General features: G+C 46.1%; 1 protein-coding gene across 1 annotated transcript in view; it reads left to right on the top strand.

The window, feature by feature from the left end:
* The window catches only part of DIS3 (DIS3 homolog, exosome endoribonuclease and 3'-5' exoribonuclease), a 138329-nt gene that overhangs the window by 48424 nt on the left and 66978 nt on the right, over positions 1–22927 (top strand). Inside the window, exons 9-11 of the mRNA XM_082246330.1 lie at positions 2694–2831; positions 5336–5482; positions 5588–5704. Coding sequence (XP_082102456.1) covers positions 2694–2831; positions 5336–5482; positions 5588–5704 — 402 coding nt within the window. The remainder of the gene's footprint in view (positions 1–2693; positions 2832–5335; positions 5483–5587; positions 5705–22927) is intronic.

Raw genomic sequence — 22927 nt, forward strand, 5'->3', positions numbered from 1 at the left:
CTGCTTGCCCTTCTCAGAACATCTAGGCTCTGAGGAAGAGGCTAAGCCTCGAAACGCGTTAGCCTTCACAAATTCAGGGGACGACTCACCCTCGGATCCCTTTGCTGAGGACTGTGTTCCTTATGTGTTATGCTTTTATCAAGAACTTGTTTGTGAGTATTTTTAATCCTTTTCTTTTTTAAATAAACCTTCCAAAGGATAATGCACTAGGCCAGTGTGCCCCTGTGTTTGTTGTTCACAGAATATCTAGGTCACAGGCTATCTAGATGACCTTTTTCTCTCTCCCATCTTTTGAAAAAATGTCTATGGGACAATTCTGATGCTCCAGGCCTTCCAATAGGTGTTACATTTAAACAAATTGCTCTCCAGTGTCCCTTCACCTGATATACTTAGGTCTGGTCTTGGACACATCCCAAGCAAAACTTTTTTTACCAGAATAAAAAGTTTTTTCTCTGAGTCTCGAGAATTGAGAACCAAGAGACATCCCAAAATTAGTCTTTGAACGTTCTAGGCCTTATGGTCAACTCCTTTTGAGGCAGTTCCGTTCACACAATTTTGTTCAAAAACTCTCCAACTTAATACCTTGTCGACCTGGAAAAAGCAGGCTCCTCCTCAATTTACCCATGCTTCTGTCAAGCCAAGCAAGGAATTCCCTATCTTGATGGATCATCACCCAGCCCTAACAGTGGGGAAGTCTTTCCTTCCTTATCACTGAAGTTATCTAAGCATTCGCAAGTCTATCGAGGCTGAGGAGGAGCGTTCAAGTCCCTAGCAGACCAAGAAACATGGTTACCAGGGGGGTGGGGATCAATTTCCCGACCCTGTAGCATTGAATGAGGGAGCAGTCAGGCAATGACACAGCTGTGGCCTGCATAAACCATATAGGGCGCACCAGAAGTCTGGCTGCCTTGAAGCAAGCAAACCAGATATTCTCATGGACAAATCCACCGCCCAGTGATCTCTGGGATGCACATCCCAGGAGTGGAAAGTGTATTTTCTCATCTGCCGCTGCCTGGATCAAGGTGCATTTCATTCAGATATCTTCAGTCTTGATATGCAAAAAATCGGGATTTCTACATGTGGGCTTCCTAGCTTCCAGATTTCACAACAAACTACCTCTGTTTAATGCCCAAACCAGGAATCCTTGATCTCTTGCCTCAGATACCTTAATAGTCCCCTGGTCTCAGTTCAGGCTTACATCTTTCCTCCAGTGTGAATTCTGTTTCAAAAAATAGAGCCAGAGAGGAAAACGGTGATCCTCCTTACTCCAAACTGGCCCAGAAGAACCTCATACACAGACTTTTAGCACACTACCTGTGACCTCTTCCCAACAGGCCAGATGTACTAGCTTAAGGCCCTCTATTCCTTACTGCTTCTCTGTATCTGACTTTAATGGCATGGCTGTTGAAACCCAGGTCTTAAAGCATAGAGCGTTTCTGCATCTATGATTCCTACTTTTCTAAAAGCAAGAAAAGCCTCTTGGTAAGATCCTTTTTTTGCCTGGTGTGAGCACAGGCACGTCAGTCCCAGAAATTACTCTATGCATTACATTATGGCCTTTCCTTCAAATAAGTCTTGACCAGAACTTGACCTTAAACACTCTCAAATGCCAGATTTTGGCCTTATGTATTCTTTTGAAAGGCCTCCTGGCTACAATTTTCCTTGTAAGAACTTTTCCTCAAGGTGTATCTCGAATTAAGCCCCCCCTTGCAGCACCCTGTGCTTCCTTGGGATCTCAACTTGGCTCTCTTTGTCCTTATAGATTTTTGCCAGCAAAGTTGCTTTTTTCGTTGCTTCACATCTGTTGGATGTGTTTTTGAACTGGTGGCCCTTTCCTCATACTTCACAGCGGCAATGTTGTCTTACACCCAAGGCCTTCCTTTCTCCTGAAGGTGGCTTCAGTATTCCACCTCAAATAAGATATTGTCCTATCACCCTTCTGCCCTGCTTCTAAGCATCCAAAGGAAATCTCTCTACATTCTGTTTCAAAGTTTTACCAGGTGGACATCCATTACTCTACGGGTGCAGCTTTCAGCTGCAAGGTTCTCGCAGGGGGATTTTGAAGTTGTACCGTCTAACTCACTCCGTGAGACCATTTCTTTTTTATTTAGACACTTGTATTAAGATTTGAGTGCTTATTGCCCTCCTTTATCTAGAAGTTTCCAGATCAGTATCCCATGGTGTTTACCTTGGGGACTGTACTTGGCCATCCTGTATTGTTTGCTTTTGCCACTGGATCCTGAGTTAGGTTCTCACCTTGGCATGCAGCAAGGTGCTATACAGGTCCAGGACGGTGGTCCATCTTTATGGTTTCCAGACCCTAAAGATATACAGGTATGGCCACCATGAAGGGCGAGATCTGAGGTTTTCTGTCTGCTAGAGGGGCTATATAGGGGTCCTCACATCTTTTTTGCCAGTGTTCATTCACCTGAAGTACCTGCCTATAACCCAGCCATCTATGAATCTGTCCTATTGTGTATCAACAAGTGAGATCTAAGCCAAGTTCAGTAAAGTTTTATTATCCTACTTCTATTAAAAATAATTGATTATGACTGGTTTATGAATAGCATTAATTATCAGCACTGTTTAATGATAAATTGGGTTGAATATTTGTTTTTATAAATTAAGATCTTGCTAAATAATTTTATAACCCTTTGTAAACAGTCCCTTCTGCCCTTCTTTTTTTTTGACAGTCCACTCGCCATCTCTTTACACCAGCTGACCGGAGGGTACCTCGCATTCGCATAGAGACCAGGCAAGCCTCTGTTCTGGAGGGACAGCGAATTATAGTGACAATTGATGGATGGCCAAGAAACTCTCGATATCCTAATGTAAGTCTTTTATATGTTGTTTTTGTTTTTTTTTGTGTGTGCATATTTTTTCTTTTGTTAATGATAAGGTCTTAAAAAATAAAATTTCTCATCCGTTCATTCACAGACACAGCTCCATATTCTTCACAATAAGGTTATGCTGCCCTCTACCGGAGTAGGACTAGGCAGAATAAAGACAAGCTTGGCTACGCCCTGTAGGCCGTCCTCAGCTGGCATAACCCCCTTCTCTGCTTAAAGATACTCAGTTTTTGTTTGCCCAGTTCAGTAGGACCTAGTCTCCCTGCCGGGCCCTAGGTCCTGTTGTTTTTTTTTTTTTTTTTTTTTTTTTTTTTGTCTATTTTTTTGCTGATCTTCTAGCAACTGCCGGGCTGAACGACGGGCTGGACTATTGCAGATCCAGTGGTCCCCTCAGTCCGGCCAGCTAGCGCATGCAAAACGTAGCTCCGCGCTCTGTTGGCCGCGACTTGCCCATGAGTTAAACGTCTCGCATGGTTCCTTATGGCCAGGTCTCGGCCTAAGTCGCATTGTTCTTCTGGCTGACAGCTCCCCCACTTCGGTGGCAAGGAGGTTTCTGTTTTGGGAGTGTTAGCGCACGCCCCTGGCCTTGGTGCCTGCGGGCACACTGTCACTCTGTCGCTCTCGGTGGGCCTTCTATGGGGAGGGTGGCCTTTTTGGGTCTCTTTGGAACAGCTGGGGGGCAGGCGGCTCGGTATCTGCAGTTCCGGGTACCACGCTGTCGGGCAGGCTAAAAATTTAGGCTGCGGCTTTGCGGCCTACTGGCTGGACCTTCTCTGGGGCAGCCCCATTTTTAGCAGGTAATGCCGCCATTGTACTCCAGGACATCCATCTCCCCTCCGGTACCTCACGGATCGCACTCATGCGGCCGGGCGTGAAAAAATTTAGGCTGCCCCCCTTCTGGTTGGGCGACTTATGGTGAGCAGAACAGGGTCCCAGGCAGGTTTAGCTGCCAGGGTGCTGTGGGGTATCCGCCTTCCCCAGTGGCTCTGTGGGTGTAGTCTGTCTGTGGGTTTCCCCTTAAAGGGGTTCCCCTTGCGGGGTTCTCTCATTGGGCCCCCCTTTTTGCAGGCCTCAGTCGGCGCCCGCTGTTGGGGGGCTTGAGTCGCCCGACCCCCTGTGCGGGGTAAAGAAGGCGGTTGGTTTATCGATTGCGCCCCCCGCTCTGTCTCATCAGATCCTGCATCTGGTTCGGTCGCTGCGAATTTGACCACCTTGCGGTTTCCCTGAACCTTCAGGCAGTAAGGATGATTCCTCCATGGCTGCTGCGCCACACAAAAGAGGCGCTGGTAGATGCATTGATTGGATCAGTGCAGGAGTCATTTATGTTGGAGGATGCATCTGAGGCTGCTGCGGCCATATCTGTTCCGTTTGTCACCCACAATCCATCCCGTGCAGATATGGTTTTCTGTGGTTAAGGTGGTACTGTGACCATGACCATTTTTCCTCCCAAGGGTTTTCTCTGATTTCCATTTGAATGAGGACATTGTGCTGCCGTCCTTGTGTCCCAGGCCAGCTCATCCCAGGGTATTTGCCTTTTATACTCTGGATGATGTTTGAGCTATTTGGCCCTTCAGGGGTCAGACTTACTCTTTGTGATTACAGATGGGCCGCAAAAGGGGGGTCCTGCTTCCTCTTCAGATGGATCAGATAGACGATGACAGGCTTATTCGCTTATGGGCCGGGTTCCCCCCTTTCCCTGTAATGGCACATTCTACTCGGGCACTTAGTGCTTCTTGGGCCTTCTGTCATCAGGCGTCAGTGGCGCAGGTGTGCATGGCGGCCACTTGGTCTTCGGTGCATACTTTTTCGAAGTTTTACAACATGGATGTTTTACCATCTGCGATTGCCTCCTTTGGCCGCAAAGTCTTTGCGGGCTGCGATTTAGAGGGTCTGCTTTTCCCTCTTGAGGGTGTATTTCAGGTTGGGCTCCTATTGTTCTGGTTGAGCTACTATTACCTGGATTGGCTTGTGTTTAGCCTTGGCTTTGTTGTTCCCACCCCTCATATTTGGCACTGCTTTTGGACGACCCTATGGTGAAGAATATGGAGCTGTGTCTGTCAATGAACAGAAGAGAGAAAAAAGGATTTTTGTACTCACCGTAAAATCCTTTTCTCTGAGTTCATTGACAGACACAGCAACCACCTCTCTAAGGAGTTTTTTATGCTTCTCCTACTGCTTGTTACAAAACTGAGTATCTCTAAGCAGAGCGGGGGTTATGCCAGCTGAGGACGGCCCACAGGGCGTAGCCAAGCTTTTGTGTTGTCTGCCTAGTCCTACTCCTGTAGAGGGCAGCATAACCCTATGGTGAAGTATTTGGAGCTGTGTCTTTCAATGAACTCAGAGAAAAGGATTTTACGGTGAGTACAAAAATCCTATTATGTAAAACAAAGTGTCAAATCTAGCACTTTTTTTTTTTTTTTATATATTAGAGGTTGATCCTTGAGGATTACGGATGTGTTTCTAGTTGTTTGTTTTACACACAATAGGGACATTTTGTAAAGAACCTGGGTACAGCTGGAGATAAGGAGACAGAGACAGAGGTTTTACTTCTGGAACATGATGTTCCTCACCAGCCATTCTCACAGGCTGTTCTCAGCTTCCTTCCCAAGATGCCTTGGTCCATTACACCTGAGGTGAGAGTTTTTGCTTTTTCCTATCGGTTAGACAAATGTATTCATAGAGGGAAATAATTTATATAGCTAACTAACTAATATTTGAAAAACTTTCATACCCATTAGGACATGAAGCACAGAATTGATTTGAGACATTTACATGTGTGTAGTGTGGATCCTCCTGGCTGTACGGACATTGACGATGCACTGCATTGCAGGGAGCTGGAAAATGGTAACTTAGAGGTGAGTGCTTGTATGTTTTAAAATGGCATACCGCTGTTTATTCTATTAAAGGTTCACACCTTTAGTACAAGACATATATATATATATGTATGTATGTATGTATATGTATATATATATATATATATATATATATATATATATATATATATATATGTTATATATGTGTATATGTATGTATGTATGTATGTATGTATATGTGTGTGTATATATATATATATATATATATATATATATATATATATATATATATATATATATACACACAAATACAAAAAAGTTGGGACACTGTACAAATTGTGAATAAAAACAGAATGCAATGATGTGGAAGTTTCAAATTTCAATATTTTATTCAGAATACAACATAGATGACATATTAAATGTTTAAACTGAGAAAATGTATCATTTTAAAGGGAAAAATAAGTTTATTTAAAATTTCATGGCATCAACACATCTCTAAAAAGTTGGGACAAGGCCATGTTTACCACTGTGTGGCCTCCCCTCTTCTTTTTATAACAGTCTGCAAACATCTGGGGACTGAGGAGACAAGTTTCTCAAGTTTAGGAATAGAAATGGTGTCCTATTCTTGTCTAATAAAGGCTTCTAGTTGCTCAACTGTCTTAGGTCTTCTGTGTCACATCTTCCTCTTTATGATGCACCAAATGTTTTCTATGGATGAAAGATCTGGACTGCAGGCTGGCCATTTCAGTACCTGGATCCTTCTTCTACGCAGCCATGATGTTGTAATTGAAGCAGTATGTGGTCTGGCATTGTCATGTTAGAAAATGGAAGGTCTTCCCTGAAAGAGACAACATCTGGATGGGAGCATATGTTGTTCTAGAACTTGGATATACCTTTTCTCTATCGCTCATTGACAGACGTAGTCCTCGGTGATTCAACACCCTCGGGTTATGCTGCCCTCTACAGGAGTAGGACTAGACAGGAAAGAAAACGTTCTGGCCACACCCTAGGGGCAGTCCCAGAGGGTATATCCTCTCACTTCCTGCTCTAGCAAATCAGTTTTTTTCTGTCTAGTTAGGAGTAAGGACCTAGATACCTTGCTGGGATCTTCGGTCCTGGCAGGATTTTTTTCTTAGAAAAGATTTTTTAGACAGCTTTTTTTTTCTCCAGTGTTCCTGTGAGATCTTCAAGCAAGAAAGCTGAACTGGGCGACGGGCTGGATGTTGAGATCCAGTGGTCACCCCAGTTCAGCCTACGAGCGCGTGCAGGCCATAGCTCCACGCTGGGTCGGCCGCGACATAGTCCCACTGGACGGGGACTGACCCTGCGAGTTAAACGTCTCGCTGAAACGCCAAAGACCATGAGTCACGGCGTCCGTATTGGTCAACAGCCCTCCTACCTCGGTGGAGAGGGGTACTGTCAGGAGTTGGCGCCCGCCTGGTTCCGGTATGGTGAGTAGTATGTTCCCCCTTTCCCTCTGACGGGTCTTGTGGTGGCGTCCAAATCTGGACTGAAATCTGGAAGAAATAGAGTCCATCCGTACAGTGGTGGCCTCCCTGCATCAGGGGGATTTCCTGGCGTCCATAGACATTTAGGAGGCCTATCTTTATATCCCCATCATCGCAGGACATCAGCGTTTTTTCGCTTTCCCAAAGATCATCCCTGGTTCCCACCAGGAGACTGAACTATCTGGGCCTAAGGTTGGATACATTCTGGGCAAGAGAGTTTCTCCTTGCGGAGAAACTCCAGAAGGTTCAGTCAACGATTCGGATGTTGCTGTCCGTCAATTGGCTGGGACTGATGGTGGCCTTCTTAGAGGCAGCACCGTATACCCAGTCTCATACCCGAATTCTCCTGAAGGAGATTCTTTTTTAATGGAATCAGAATTCCGATTCCCTGGACAATCGGATCCGGTTGAGCGAGCGGACCAGGAAGTCTCCGATGCTCAACCAGGGGAAGTCATTTCTTCCGATAGTATCCAGATTACCAATAAGGGTATCGGAACTGAGAGCGATCAGATTTTGTCTGATTTACTGGATCGAGCAGCTCTAGAGCAGCCCGATTCGGATCCAATCGCATATGGCCTCTTCATCCAGAGGTTTTTCACTAGCTGTTCCTTCATTGGGACATCCCGGATGTGGATCTGTTGGCACCTTGGCTTAACAGGAAGGTGCAGAGGTTTGTAGCTCGCGCCGCGATCCTCTAGCGGACGCAGCAGAAACGCTGATCGCCCCGTGGGGGCAGTATCAGCTACGGCATGCCTTCCATCCTCTCAAGTTGCTGCGGGAACTTCTTCGCAGGATAGAGGTGGAGGGAATTCCAGTTATTCTGGAAATTCCGGACTGACCTAGTCGAGCCTGGTACGCCGACTTGGTGAGGCTAGTCGCGGATGCTCCTTGGAGACTTCCTCTCAGGGAGGATTTGCGGTCTCAGGGACCGATCTTCCATCTTGCTTTACAGTTGCTGGCTTAATGGCCTGGCCATTGAGACCCAGGTACTGAAGGACAAGGGAGTGTCAGCTTCAGTTATTCCTACCTCCAGTTAAAGCAAGGAAAGCGACTTCCAGCACATGGAAGTCTTATATTGCATGGTGTGAATCTATTGGATTTCCCCCACATACCTATTTGGTGACCCGAATTTTGGTCTGTCTGCAACAAGGGGTTGAGCAGAAACTATCCTTGAGCACGATTAAGGGGCAGGTTTTCGGCGTTAGCAATCTTCTTTCAAGAAACCTTTGGCTAATCATTCCTTGGTGCGGAATTTCATCCAGGGGGTGCGACATCTGGCTCCGCCAGTGCGCGCACCCTTACCGCCTGGGATCTTAATTTAGTGTGGTCGGTTCTTCAGAAACTTCTCTTTGAAGATATTAGGGAGATTCCCTTGCTTACATTATCCCAGAAGGTGGCCTTCTTGGTGGCCATTACTTCTGCACGCAGGGTGTCAGAACTGGCCGCATTATCTTGTCGTTCCCCCATATCTGGTGGTTCATAGGGATAAGGTGGTTCTTCTTCCGAATCCATCCTTCCTTCCTAAAGTGGTTTTCAGAGTTTTTCATCTGAATAAAAGTATTGTGTTACCTTCCCCGTGTCCTAAGACTAGCCATCCTTGGGAGTTTGCATTACACTCCTTGGATGGGGTTCAGAAGGATACACTTGACTACTACGAACTTGTTTTCGTAAGACGGACTCACTTTTTGTGATCACGGATAGCCCTTGAAGGGGGTTGCCTGTGTCTGCCGCGACCATATCTACATGGATCAGTCAGACGGTGGTACAGGCTTATTCTATTAAGGGTCGGAATCCTCCGTTCCCTGTTAGGGCGCACTTCACTCGAGCGCTCAGTACTTCCTGGGCCTATCGCCATCAGGCGTCAGTGGTCCAGGTATGTAAGGCGGCCACCTGGTCGTCGGTACATACCTTTACAAAATTTTATAAGATTGATGTGATGGCATCGGCGGATGCCTCATTTGGCCGCAAGGTTTTGCAGGCCGCAATTTGAGGAGACCGGTGGTCTACCTCGGGGGTTTTTTTCTGTTGAAAAATTTCTGTTGAGTCTCATCATTGAGGATGAGCATTGTAAACTTCTAGTTGGCACCGGTTGGGCCTTCTAGATTGGATTTGATTTCCATTTTCCCACCCCCTCATTTGTGGTACTGCTTTGGGACGTCCCGAGGGTGTTGAATCACCGAGGACTATAGTGCCCAAACATGCCAAAAAACATGCCCCACAGCACACAGCTTCACACACTGATCAGCCTGACACACAGTGTCACACATCTCCCCCCCCCCCCCCTTGCAGCCCACAGCATGCAGCCGAGAGATAGGGAGACAAGCAGTGTGATTAAAGGCAGGTTACACAGTCCCAGACTGACACCCCCCCCAGACAGACAGGTCCCCACATAAATACACTTACCTCACATGGCGTGGGGGACCCGCACAGGCGAACAAGCCGCTGCACATGAGGCAGGGAGAGTCGCATTCAAGACGCACAAAATGGGGGTTAAGAAACCGCACAGCGTCCAGTGGGGTAGCCACCTCACCAATCATCCCTGCACCGAACAGGGATGGGTCGTTCACTGTGCCAGGAGCGTTACCTGGCTGAACGCTCGATGGCAGACTGGGAAGCCACTGACCCACGACCTGCGATCAGGGGGATCAGCCCGAGACCCAGTCTGCATGATCCTCTTCATCCGAAGAACTAACTAATGCTGACAAAAATAACAGCTAAGTAAAGGTAGAGAGAAAACTCAAACAAAATTTTAAAAGGAAGAAAGAGTCTGGGGCAGAAAGCCCCAGCACAGAAAAAGCCAGCCACTCCTGACAAGCTAGACATTAAAACTGAGATATGGTTGCAGGAGTAGGAGGGTATTGACTGAGGGGACCACCCCTTGAGGGTGGGATATGTTAAAAGCTTTATTGTTAACATATTCTGTTGCCTAGCTACTCCTTCGGAGCAAAGTCTAATACCCCATATGTGACGAATATGAAGAGGCGGCGACTGTCGGAGGACATAAGAGAAAATGGATTTTTGTAAAATCTTACCGTAAAATCCTTTTCTCTTAGCTCATTGACAGACGTAGTACCCGCCCCTCTGTTTTTGAGTTGGGTTGGGTTAAATTCTCTAAACACTGCTTTGTGACATAACTGATTTGCTAGAGCAGGAAGTGAGAGGATATACCCTCTGGGACTGCCCCTAGGGTGTGGCCAGAACGTTTTCTTTCCTGTCTAGTCCTACTCCTGTAGAGGGCAGCATAACCCGAGGGTGTTGAATCACCGAGGACTACGTCTGTCAATGAGCTAAGAGAAAAGGATTTTACGGTAAGATTTTACAAAAATCCATTTTTAGCATTGATGGTGCCTTTCCAGATGTGTAAGCTGCCCATGCCACACACACTCATGCAACCCCATACCATCAGAGATGCAGGCCTCTAAACTGAGCGCTGAGAACAACTTGGGTTGTCCTTGTCCTCTTTAGTCCGGATGACATGGCGTCCCAGTTTTCCACAAAGAACTTCAAATTTTGATTGGTCTGACCACAGAACAGTTTTCCACTTTGCCACTGTCCATTTTAAATGAGCCCTGGCCCAGAGAAAACGCCTGTGCTTCTGGATCATGTTTAGATATGGCTTCTTTTTTGGCCTATCGAGTTTTAGACGGCAATGGCGAATGGCACGGTGGATTGTGTTCACCGACAATGTTTTCTGGAAGTATTCCGGAGCCCATGTTGTGATTTCCATTACAGTGGCATTCCTGTATGTGATGCAGTGCCGTCTAAGGGCCTGAAGATCACCGGCATCCAGTATGGTTTTCTGGCCTTGACCCTTACGCACAGAGATTGTTCCAGATTCTCTGAATCTTTGGATGATATGCACTGTAGATGAGGATAACTCCAAACTCTTTCAAATTTTTCTCGGGGGGAAACTCGTTTCTGATATTGCTCCACTATTTTTCGCCGCAGCATTGGGGGGAATTGGTGATCCTCTGCCCATCTTGACTTCTGAGAGACGCTTCCACTCTGAGAGGCTCTTTTTATAGACAATCATGTTGCCAATTGACCTAATAAGTTGCAAATTGGTCCTCCAGCTGTTTCTTATATGTACATTTAACTTTTCTGGCCTCTTATTGCTGCCTGTCCTAACTTTTTTGGAATGTGTAGTTCTTAAGAAATCCAAAATGAGCCAATATTTGGCATGACTTTATAAAATGTCTCACTTTCAACATTTGATATGTTATCTATATTATATTGTGAATAAAATATAAGTTTATGAGATTTGTAAATTAGTCCAATCCTTTTTTACTCAGAATTTGTACAGTGTCCCAACTTTTTTGGGTTTGTGTGTGTGTGTATGTGTGTGTATATGTATGTGTATATATATATATATATATATATATATATATATATATATATATATATACACACACAAAAAGTTCAGTCGGCAGCACCTTGAATATTTATTAGGAGAGTAAAAAACTCATCAAGGAGACATCAAAATTACAAAAATCACAACATTTTGAATCTATTAAGATCTTTCATCAGGTATAGCAAGCATGAAAATCAGGTTATGACCACATTCATTATATAGCAACTTCTTTCATAAACTGGAAATTAGCATCACCTGGATAATCGTCACTCAAAGCAAGATAGAGACTAATATTCAGGAGATACGCAATTTAACAGTGTTTCTGGTTATCTATATAAACATCTGGGAAAAAAAAGGAAATTAAATATTTAACAATTTAAACAAACCATTTATAAAAATAGATGTGAATCATAATCTTTATTCAAACCTCTGGGATAAATAGTATCAGGTCGTGAAACCCAATTTACTTCCCTCTGTTGTAACTTTAAAAGGGAAAAAAAAAAAACAAAAACAAACAAGAAAGGGAAAAAAAAAAAAAGATCCCCAAGCATCTTGTGTGGTTCCCACTGTAGTAGTACGGTACACATGACAATACATCAACCCATAAATAAGTGTATTGACTTAAAGAAAAAGGCATGGCGTGCGACAAACATAAACCTAGCCCCCAAACTCAATAAACAGGGTATAGTCCCCAGCCACCATGTCAGACAGGATAAGGGAGCAATTAAGAAGACTTGGTTTGACAGCTCTCATGACTGGATGGCGACCATTCAGGGGTATTCCCTTTATCGCAGAGATAGAGAAGGTAAAGGGGGAGGGGTATGTCTGTATATTAAGAACAGTGTACAGGTAAATATGAGGGATGATATTAATAATGGAGCTATGGACGAGGCAGAATCCCTATGGGTAGATCTTCAAAGGGAAGGTAATATTGGGCGTATGCTATAGACCCCCCAACTAGAGGGAGGAGGGGGAGGCGGACCTCCTTTTACAGATAGGATTGGCAGCAAGGGTGGGAAATGTCATTATAATGGGGGATTTTAATTATCCAGATGTAGACTGGGCAGAAGGAACCGCGCATTCAATCAAGGCTCAGCAGTTCCTAAATGTTTGCCAGGACAATTTCATTGGTCAGATGGTGAATGCACCGACAAGAAACAATGCGGTACTTGACTTTCTGATTACCAATAATACAGACCTGCTTACGGATATAGAAATATGGGACAACTTAGGAAACAGTGACCATAGGTCAATTAGTTTCAGTATTAATTATAGTAATAGGAAACACAAGGGCAATATAAGGACACTGAATTTCAAAAGAGCCAATTACCCACAACTGCGCTCTCTGCTAGAAAATATCAAATGGGATAGAACCCTGGGAACAAAGAACACGGAGTAAAAATGGGAATGCTTCAAAAGCATACTTAACAAAGGGATTGACCAGTGCATTCCAAAGGGAAATAAATTTAAAAGAGCAAAACTAAACCCTGGGTGGCTAAACTCCAACATAAAAATGCATATTAATGCTAAAGGAAAGGCCTTCAAAAAATACAAGACTGAGGAGTCATTTGCAGCATTCAAGCATTACAAAGAGTGTAATAAGAAATGTAAAGACGAAATCAGGGCGGCTAAAATAGAACACGAGAGACATATAGCGGAAGAGAGTAAAAAGAACCCCAAGAAATTCTTTTAACCACTTACCGCATACTAACGTAGGTCTACGTCGGTAAACTTTGCGGTAGTATACCGGGATGATGCCTCTATCTAGAGACACCATCCCGGTACCATGGTTTGAAGCTGACGGTTGGCTTTCCGTCGGTACCGACCGATGCGGCTCGGGAGCCACTCGATCGGTACCCGTCCCCCCCCCCCCCCCTCCCGCCGCCTTCCGTGGCTTTGCTCGGGGCTCCCGTCCCACCGGGAGCCCCGAGCACCCAGCCGGCGCGTCCGCCGGCTGGATGGAGTCCCGATGAATGCCGGAAACGGCATCGATCGGGTCTCCGTTGACGTAACCCGGAGGCGGCGTCCATGACATCACTTCCGGGTTACTGTGCTGCAAAAGGCGGCAAATTTGAAAATCGGCTGTATGCAAAAACGCAGTTTTTGGCATTTTGCATACAGGGAAGTGTAGTGGAGGGGTCTAGGGTCTTTTAGACCCTCGATCCCTCCATAAAGTGTACCTGTCACACATATTGCTGTCACAAGGGATGTTTACATTGCTTGTGACAGCAATAAAAGTGATCAGATTTTTATTTTTTTTTTAAAACTGTAATAAAGTTAAAAAAATAAATAAAATAAATGGGAAAAAAAAAAAAAAAAAAATTTAGCCGCCCCCGTCACCGTTAGCTCGCGCACAAAAAAAACGGTATACGCAAGTCGAGCCGCAAATGAATTCGCTGTTCAAACCACACATGTGAGGTATCGCCGCGATTGCCAGAGCGTGTGCAATAATTTTAAAAAAAGAGCTACACTCTAACTCTAAACTGGTAACCGTTAAATAAATTTAAATCGTCGCAGATTGAGATCTCTATTGACCGTAGTTTGTCGCCATCCCACGGGGGGGGCGCAATTTTAAACCGTAACATGTTGGGTATCTATTTACTCGGCGTGACATGTTCTTTCACAATATACAAAAAAGATGGGCTAACTTTACTGTTTAGTATTTTTTAAATGCAGTGAAATGTGATTTTTCAAAATTTTTCCAAAAAAATGGCGCTTTAAAGACCGCTGCGCAAATACCGCGTGACAAAAATTATTGCAATGACCGACATTTTATTCTCCAGAGTCTTTGCTAAAATAATATATATAATGTTTGGGGGTTCTAAGTAGTTTTCTAGGAAAAAATACTGGTTTTAACGTGTGAACAAAAAGTGTCCGAAATAGGGCTGGGGCTTAAGTGGTTAAGTATATAAACAGTAAGAAAGCGAGGCCAAAACACATTGGCCCCATAAAAGACGATAAGGGAGTTTTGGCCACAGAGGACAGGGAAAAGGCGGTAGTGTTAAATAATTTCTTCACTTCAGTCTTCACAAAAGAATTGGGGGGCTACACTAACCCAGCTTGTAAGGCCAAACTAAACAACACACCTCAGGAAATATTGCCATGGCTAACAGAAGATAGACTTAGAACTAAACTAGAGAAACTTATAAATAAATCACCGGGACCGGATGGCTTGCACCCGAGGGTTCTTAAAGAGCTTAGCCAGGTGATTGGAAAAAAGCCAACGTGGTACCAATATTTAAAAAAGGGGCCGAGATATATCCCGGGTAACTATAGGCCGGTCAGCCTAACATCAGTAGTCTGCAAGATTTTGGAGGGGATGTTAAGGGACCACATACAAGACTTTAGTAATGAAAACGGTATTATTAGTAGTAATCAGCATGGATTCATGAAAAATCATTCTTGCCAAACCAATCTATTAACCTTCTATGATGAAGTGAGCTGCCACCTAGATAAAAGTAAGCCTGTGGATGTGGTGTACCTGGATTTCGCAAAGGCCATTAACACCGTTCCCCACAAACGCTTACTGTTCAAACTAAGGAAGGTAGGTATGGACCATAAGGTGAGTACCTGGATAGAGAACTGGCTCCAGGGGAGGTTGCAAAGGGTGGTGATTAATGGGGAGTACTCAGATTGGGCGGGTGTGGAAAGCGGGGTCCCCCAGGGTTCTGTCCTGGGGCCAATCCTGTTTAATTTATTCGTAAATGATCTAGAGGAGGGGATATCGAGTAAAATCTCAGTATTTGCGGATGATACTAAACTAAGCATGCCAATATCTTCTGGGCAGGATGTGGAAACCTTACAAGCGGACCTGAACAAAATTATTGGGTGGGCAACTACATGGCAGATGAGGTTTAATGTTGAAAAATTTAAAGTAATGCACTTGGGTGCCAGAAACCAGAAAGCAAGCTACTCACTGGGGGGGGGGCGGACCTCTGTGTGAGTCTAGGATGGAAAAGGACCTGGGGGTACTGGTAGACAACAGGCATGGCAGTGGCATGCAATGCCAAGCCGCTGAAAGCAAAGCCAACAGAATACTGGGATGTATAAAAAAGGGCATTCACTCCAGAAATTAAGAGATTATTCTCCCACTCTACAAGATTCTGGTCCGGCCACATCTGGAGTATGCTGTCCAGTTCTGGGCACTGGTCCTCAGGAAGGATGTTCTGTAACTGGAGAAAGTCCAGAGAAGGGCAACAAAAAAATTTAGGGGAATGGAGTACATCAGTTATGAGGAAAGACTACAAGCATTGAACTTATTCTCTCTGGAGAAGTGACGATTGAGGGGGGATATGATATCAATGTACAAATATTGTACTGGCAACCCTAGCATATGGAAAAACCTATTCAGAGAAAGGAAATACAATAAGACACGTGGCCACTCACTAAAGCTAGAGGAAAGGCGGTTTAACCTTAAAATATGCAGGGGGTTCTTCACTGTGAGAGGATGTGGAATTCTCTTCCGCAAACAGTCGTATCAGCAGGGAGCATTGATAGTTTCAAAAAACTATTAGATGGGCACCTTAAAGACCACAACATAGAGAGGTATACAATGTACGGGTAACAGCAAACACACACACACACACACACACATCATAGGTTGAACTGGATGTACTGGTGTCTTTTTTCAACCTCACAAACTATGTAACTATGTAACAAGAACAACATGTATGAGAGGATTGCAGCCATCTGTCCCAGATTTTGTTATATTTCAGCAAGGTACAGAATCGTATCGCCTGCGTATAGTCCAATCTTCTCCACCAGACGACCGGAGCTCAGTCCTCTGCCACCAGGGTGGGCTCTCAGGGCCATGGCCAACGGCTCCACCGCAAAGGCATATAACAGGGGAGAAATGGGGCAACCCTGACTCGTCCCCCTAGATAGGGGGAAAGCAGCAGAGGTCCATCCATTAGCAACAACTCTCGCCTGCGGTGCAGTATACAATATGGTGAGCCATTAAATAAAATTAGGACCAAAACAGCGAAGACTCTGCCATAAGTAAGTCCATTCAACAGAATCAAAAGCCTTGGCCACGTCCAAAGAAACCACCACCCTGGTGCCAATCTGTGCATGAGAAACTTGTAGATTCATGTACAAGCGCCTAGTGTTAAAGGCTTTATTCGTAGCAGGCATGAACCCGGTTTGATCCGGATGCACGAGCGAAAGAATAATTTTATTCAGACGCAATGCCAGAATCTTAGCCAAGATCTTGACGTCTGTAGCAGCGATATCGGTCTGTACGACCCCAGCTCATGAGGATCCTTACCTGGCTTAGGTATGAGCACTATAAGTGCCTCTCTCATAGTCAGGCAAAGAATTTGCTTCGAAAGCCACCTGATACAGCTCTAGGAGTCGTGGGACCAGGGAATCAGAAAATTCCCAGTAGTACTCAATCGGTAACCCGTCCGACCCGGGGGCTTTAGACCTAGCAAAGTGAGACATCGCCGTCACAATGTCCTCCTCCGATATGGGGGCCTCCAAGGCTTGGACTGGGGAAACCGAAAGTATGGGAAAGTTAAGCTCACCCAGAAAGTCACAACGATTGAAAAGTGTTGTCAGCCCTAGAGGAGTATACCTCACGAAAGAAGGTAGCAAACTCAGAAGCAACCTCTGCCGGGTCCGTAATTAGGCCCAGGGTCTGAGATTGTAACGCCATCACTACAGAGGGCCTAGAGTCTAGGTGAGCCAAATAGGCTAAAAGCTTACCCAGGCGCTCCCCGTGTTCAAACAGCCGTTGCTTAACAAAAAACAACTGGTCAGCTACCCGAGACTGAAGCTTGAGGTCAGTGAGAGAGTCAGGTGTGGGGACCTCCACATACTGGTCCTCCAGCGTACAGAGGTGATCCAGCGCCTGGGTGTAGGACACTTCAGAAGATCTCTTATGTCTATTAATACGTTCACTAAGCAGGAAGCTGAGGGTTTCTTGAACATGTCCCAAATGATCAGGGGAGAACTTGTGGCCGCATTAGAGCTGAAAAAAAACCACCACTCATCACCAAGATGTAAGATCTGGTAGAAGGGACAGCCAAGAGGGATTCAGTCTCCAATTCGGAGCAGGAGGTGTCGCATAACGCTGAAGGGTAACCCAGTAGGGGGCATGATCGGACAGTATTAGCGGGCTGAAGCCAGCGCCCTGGGGAGGAGACGCTGGGAGATCAGGATGAGATCAATACGGGACATGGAGAAGCAAGAAGCAGAAAAAAAAGAGTAGGAGTAGGGTAGAGGTGCCTCCAGGTGTCCACAAGAGCAAAGTTAGACAACAATCGTGCAAAGCAAGTCTCACGGGCAGGATGGGGTATACCACCAGGCTGTCCCAGCCTGTCCATACCAGGGTTCGGGACCATATTGAAATAGCCCAACCAGATGGCCGAAACAGTCAGGTGACGGGACATAAAGGAGAACCCCTCCGCCTCTAGGGGGGGCCATACCAGGATAAAATTAGTACAGGGGAGTTATCAATATGGGCTAACAAAAAAACATAACGGCCCTGAGGGTCCAACTCAACCAGTTGCAGTGCAAAGGACACCGACTTAGCTATGAGCACATATACGCCTCTGGAGTAGGTAGTGTGGGTAGAATGAAACGCCCAGCCAATCCATAGACGCTTAAGCGCCTGTTGTAAAGGACTGACAACATGGGTCTCAACCAATACTATAATGTCTGTGCGTTGAAAAAGAACGCGGCTGTGCGCTTCACCCTATACCCAAGACCACGGACATTCCAGGTCAGAAACTGGAGTAATGCCATCCAGAGGGAACATAATATAAAAGGAGGTGTAAAGGTGGACCCCCAGAGCCAGCAGCGTGAGCACACCCAAATACATAAAAAGCAATAATTGCAACACACTTGTAAGACCCCAGAACACATTGTATGAAATATGGGCGATGGTATGTCGATAAACCACACAATAAAGAAAAAAAAACAAAAAAAAAAAAGCACAAATCCCTAACCCACCCGGCTCTACACACACCCCAACTTGTGCAAGCATGAATCCCAAACAAAGTAACACAGAAATCATGAAAATGGACACTCCAGCACTCAACTCGAGCCCTGAAAAGTGCAACAAGTCGCAGCTGGGGCACAATACTTGAGTTGTCGTTGCATAGCAGAGAGTGACTGGAAAAAATGTAAAAAATAAACCAAAAAAACAAGGGTTGTCTGGGGGCAACCGTCTCACTGAAAAGGCAGACCATATCCAAGGGGAACAGGGCCACAGCACAAAGTAGTGTTTACGGAGTACTCTACCCTTGAGCAGGAGACACTAGCATAAGGTGTATTCCCAGACAATGTCCACAGTATTGTGCAGAAAAAGGCACCTTCGGGCAAGACATAGTCAAGGCTCTGAGTATACTGGTAATCCACAGATGGCGGAAAAAGTAGGGAAGGCCAACAGGAAAAATGTCACCTAAGTCAGGTATAGAAAACAAAAAGAGAGGATCGGGGAAAAAACAGAAAATCCTCAGGCAGGCACATTACGACGATCCAGCCAATCCATAGCAAGGGCAGGGTCTTCAAAAAACTGGACACGATCATCAACTTCCACCCGCAAACGTGCAGGGTACAGCATAGCATATTTGTTGTGAAGGACCCTCATGCGCCGTTTAACTTCCTGAAAACGAGTTCGTAGGAGCTGAACTTCACCTGATCAGGGAACACCGCCACATGACCATTTTGAAAGGGAATGTTGCCTTTTTTATTAAAAAAGAATAGCACACACATGCAAAAGAAATTACTACCAAATTTGAAGACAATCCATAAATAAAAATGGGGATTTGGTCCCACCATATGGCCATATAGTGCTCAAGCCCACCACTACGTCAAAGTACCCCATTATCAGTGGGTCCTACACTATCCATGAAAAGGAGTTGAATCCAACCTTTCTAACCCTTGGAGATAATACTCCTTGCTCGGAAAGCTGTGCAAATGCACTACAGGGGACTCCTCCTATATCCACTTGATAGTGGACACCGATACTGATAGAGTACAGGTGTGTGTGTGGGGGGTGGGATGGGTTGCTCAACCCCAGTAGTCTGGTCAGACCGAATACATAATAAACAAGCAAAAAATTTGGGGGAGCATACCCATGTATTTCTAAAGCTGGTGCAGCTGTGAACCAAAAGACATGTATATTAAAAAAGAATAGCGCACACATGCAAAAGAAATTACTACCAAATTTGAAGACAATCCATAAATTAAAATGGGGATTTGGTCCCACCATATGGCCATATAGTGTGTTGCCTTTTTCCCTGGAGAGGCAAAGAATTTTATCTCGGCCCCTGAAGTTAAGAAACTTGGCAATAAGTGTGCAGGCTGGAGCTCCAGATGGGGGGCTCACGGGAATGCAATGCGCCCTTTCCACAGGAAACATCACTGAGAAATAAGGATATATAGCATTCAGTACTTTGGCAGTGTCGGCCGCCGCGTGCTCCGACTCGGGGGAGGAGCCGGCGACATCTTCGGCCTGCATGGTGGACTCCTGGCGGCGGAACCTATCAAGCTTTGATCTGGCTTCCGCTGCTTTTTTGGGCGGCGACATGAGTCCCGGAGGGTCAGCGGAGTGCGGGGAACAGATGAGGGTAAGTAGGAGCGGATTTACAGCTGCAGGATGTATTTACCGGAGGTTAGGTAGACTGAGCTCTCACCACCTGCGACTTACCCATCCTGCTCCAGGCCACGCCCCCCTTTGTTGTAACTTTAACTCCCTATTTCCCCCTCTTCATTCACTGTATGTGGTCAATTACCATAAATCTTAACTGGGCTACAGTGTGGCCATACTGTTTAAAATGCTTAGCAACTAGTAACTCAGATTATGGGGAATGAATAGAAGATTTGTGTTGCGATATCCTATCCTTAATTTTTTGTGTGGTCTCCCCCACCACCAAACCCACTGCACACAATTCATTGATTCATGAAAGAGATGTTTGGTACGGTTTCTCTTACTGAATAGCTAGCTCCTGTAAGAATTTTTACATTCTAACATAATCTTGTAACAAATTCTGTGTTAAACAGTTTGTTCACCTTTTCAGAAAAATGACAAGGTGAGCTTACACCATACACCCTTTCTACCCCCCTGGTCCCCGCTTTACTTACCTCCATGAGTGATGGACTGTCAGTACCCACACAGCTGGTGCAGTGCTCTGGAGATTTGAAATCCCTGCTCTTCTTTCTGCAGCCCTTAAGGAATGAATCGGATTAATTCTCAGTGCCGGCGCTGACCAGTCATGTTCTCCCTCATGTCCGACCTGGAATTACTCTAGATAAGAGGTAGCCATTGACAGCCCATCCCACACAAAGGTAAATGCAGCAGGAAAACTTTGAGCTATTGAGTCTGCTATTGCTTTAACTCCTGCTAAAAATCCTAGGTGTCAGATTTAGTCCTTTGCGACTCACTACAGGGTATGCAGGTCAGGGGTTCTAAAATAAGTTCACCTTTTGTAAATGACCTATGCCCCTGGTGCCCAACCTGCGACACCCTTTGGCACTTCTTGATAAGCCCTCAGGGGACTGGTCTCTGCACCCCAGGATTTTTCAGAATCAGAAGGAACCAGATGTGGACATCCTGGCCTCCATGTTCAACCAGAGAGCTGGGATCCTTTAACCTTCATAGTAGTTGTCCTGGTGATTCCTTGGACTCCATTCAGACTGATATACAGTATGACTTCCCTCTGATAAAGATTTACCCCTGACTACTGTGCAAAATAGAGGAAGAAACTGTTCTGGTGATCCTCTATGCACTAAAATGGCCCAGAAAGATGTGATACACAGACATACTCAGACTCCTGGTGAATGTGCCTTTGACTCTATCAAACCGACCAGACCTACTTGCGCAAGATCCCCTGTTCTACACCATTTCTCAGTCGCTGGTTTTCATGGCATGGCTGCTGAAAACCAGGTCCTAAAGAATGTGTGTATCTTTGACTGTGATCTTACACTTGCTCAAAGCCAGAACAGTGAGGGAAAAAAGTATTTGTTTTCTCTATCGTTCATTGACGGACACAGTTCTCTCTGATTCATATCAGTAGGGTTATACTGCCGCCTACAGGAGTAGGACACTAGGCAGGAAAAAGTTCTGGCTACGCCTATGGGCAGTCCCGGAGGGTACACCCTCTCTCTTCCTGCATAGGATGTAAGTTTTAATCTGCCTTGTAAGGTGTAAGGACCTAGTTCCTTGCTGGGATCTCTGGTCCTGGCTTATTAAGTATTTTTATATGTAGAATTTTTTTAGCTAGCCTTTTTTTCTCCTGAACTTTTTTTCCTGTGAGATCTTCAAGCAATTATCCCGGGCTGGGCGGCAGACTGGACCCCCATATCCAGTGGTCACCCCAGTCTGGCCAGCGAGCGCGTGCAGGCCTTAGCTCTGCGCTGGGTCGGCCGCGACATAGTCCCACTGGACGGGGACTGGCCCCGCGAGTTAATACGTCTCACCAGTACGCACACGACAGGGTCTAGGCTGATGTCGCAGCGTTCCTATTTGGCCGACAGCCCCCCTACTCCGGTGGCGTGGGGTCCTGTCAAGAGATGGCGCCTGCCTATGTTCCCGGTATGGTGAGTAAATGTCCCCCCCCCTTCCCTGGCCGATTTTGGGGAGGACGCGGGCCCTCTCCCTGGGATGGTCGGACCCTCGCATTCCTAGGTTTTCCTCTGTCCTATTGTGACCCCCCCACGTGGGGGACTGTTTGGGCCTACCACAGCCTGGGGCCTAGTGTGCAGGCCGCATGGGGGGCCAGGCGAGTGTGCGCTGTCCGCGGTGCTCAATTGCTCAATTGCTGGGGTTCTTCTGAAGAGGATGGGAGTTTGGGGGGTCCTCCTGTGGGTCCCAAATATCATGATTTTCGGGCGGGCCGCCATTTTGTTGTAGCCTCTGCTTCTGTGGAGGCAGCCATCTTGATACATCGGTTTTCGGCCATTTTGCTGGAGATTTTTTGCAGTGAAGGCCGGTGGGAGTGCCTTAAGGACATTGAGTCTTGAGGGTGGTCTCTCCCTCTCTGTGGGGGTCCGTTAGCGTGTGGCTGACCTCCGGGGGGCGGTGTAGCGCTGTGGGGCCGTTAAAAAAAAAAAGCAGTTGTGCCTTCGTTTGGGGGCACTCCAGATGTGGGCCTGTTGGCATCGCATCTACAGGATAGTGCAGAGGTCGTGGCCCGCTCCCGGGACCCTCTGGCGGGTGCAATGGTGACCTCATGGGTTCTGTCATGGGCACGAACATTCGCGAGGTTCAAATGTTCAATGCTGAGATGTTTGGCGCCTGTGCAAGGCTGACGCCGGCATGGTTGTGCGAGAGTGCTCGCGGATGGGCCGAGGTCAGTGTCAGCTTCTGTCTGCCTTTTCTCCTCCTCCTGTTGCTGCCAAGAATCCTTCGCAGGATCGAGGCAGCAGGATTTCGGTCATTCTCGTGGCTCCGGACTTGCC

Source organism: Pelophylax lessonae (genome assembly GCF_965119305.1).
Source record: "Pelophylax lessonae genome assembly, chromosome: 2".
Classification (NCBI taxonomy): Eukaryota; Metazoa; Chordata; class Amphibia; order Anura; family Ranidae; genus Pelophylax; species Pelophylax lessonae.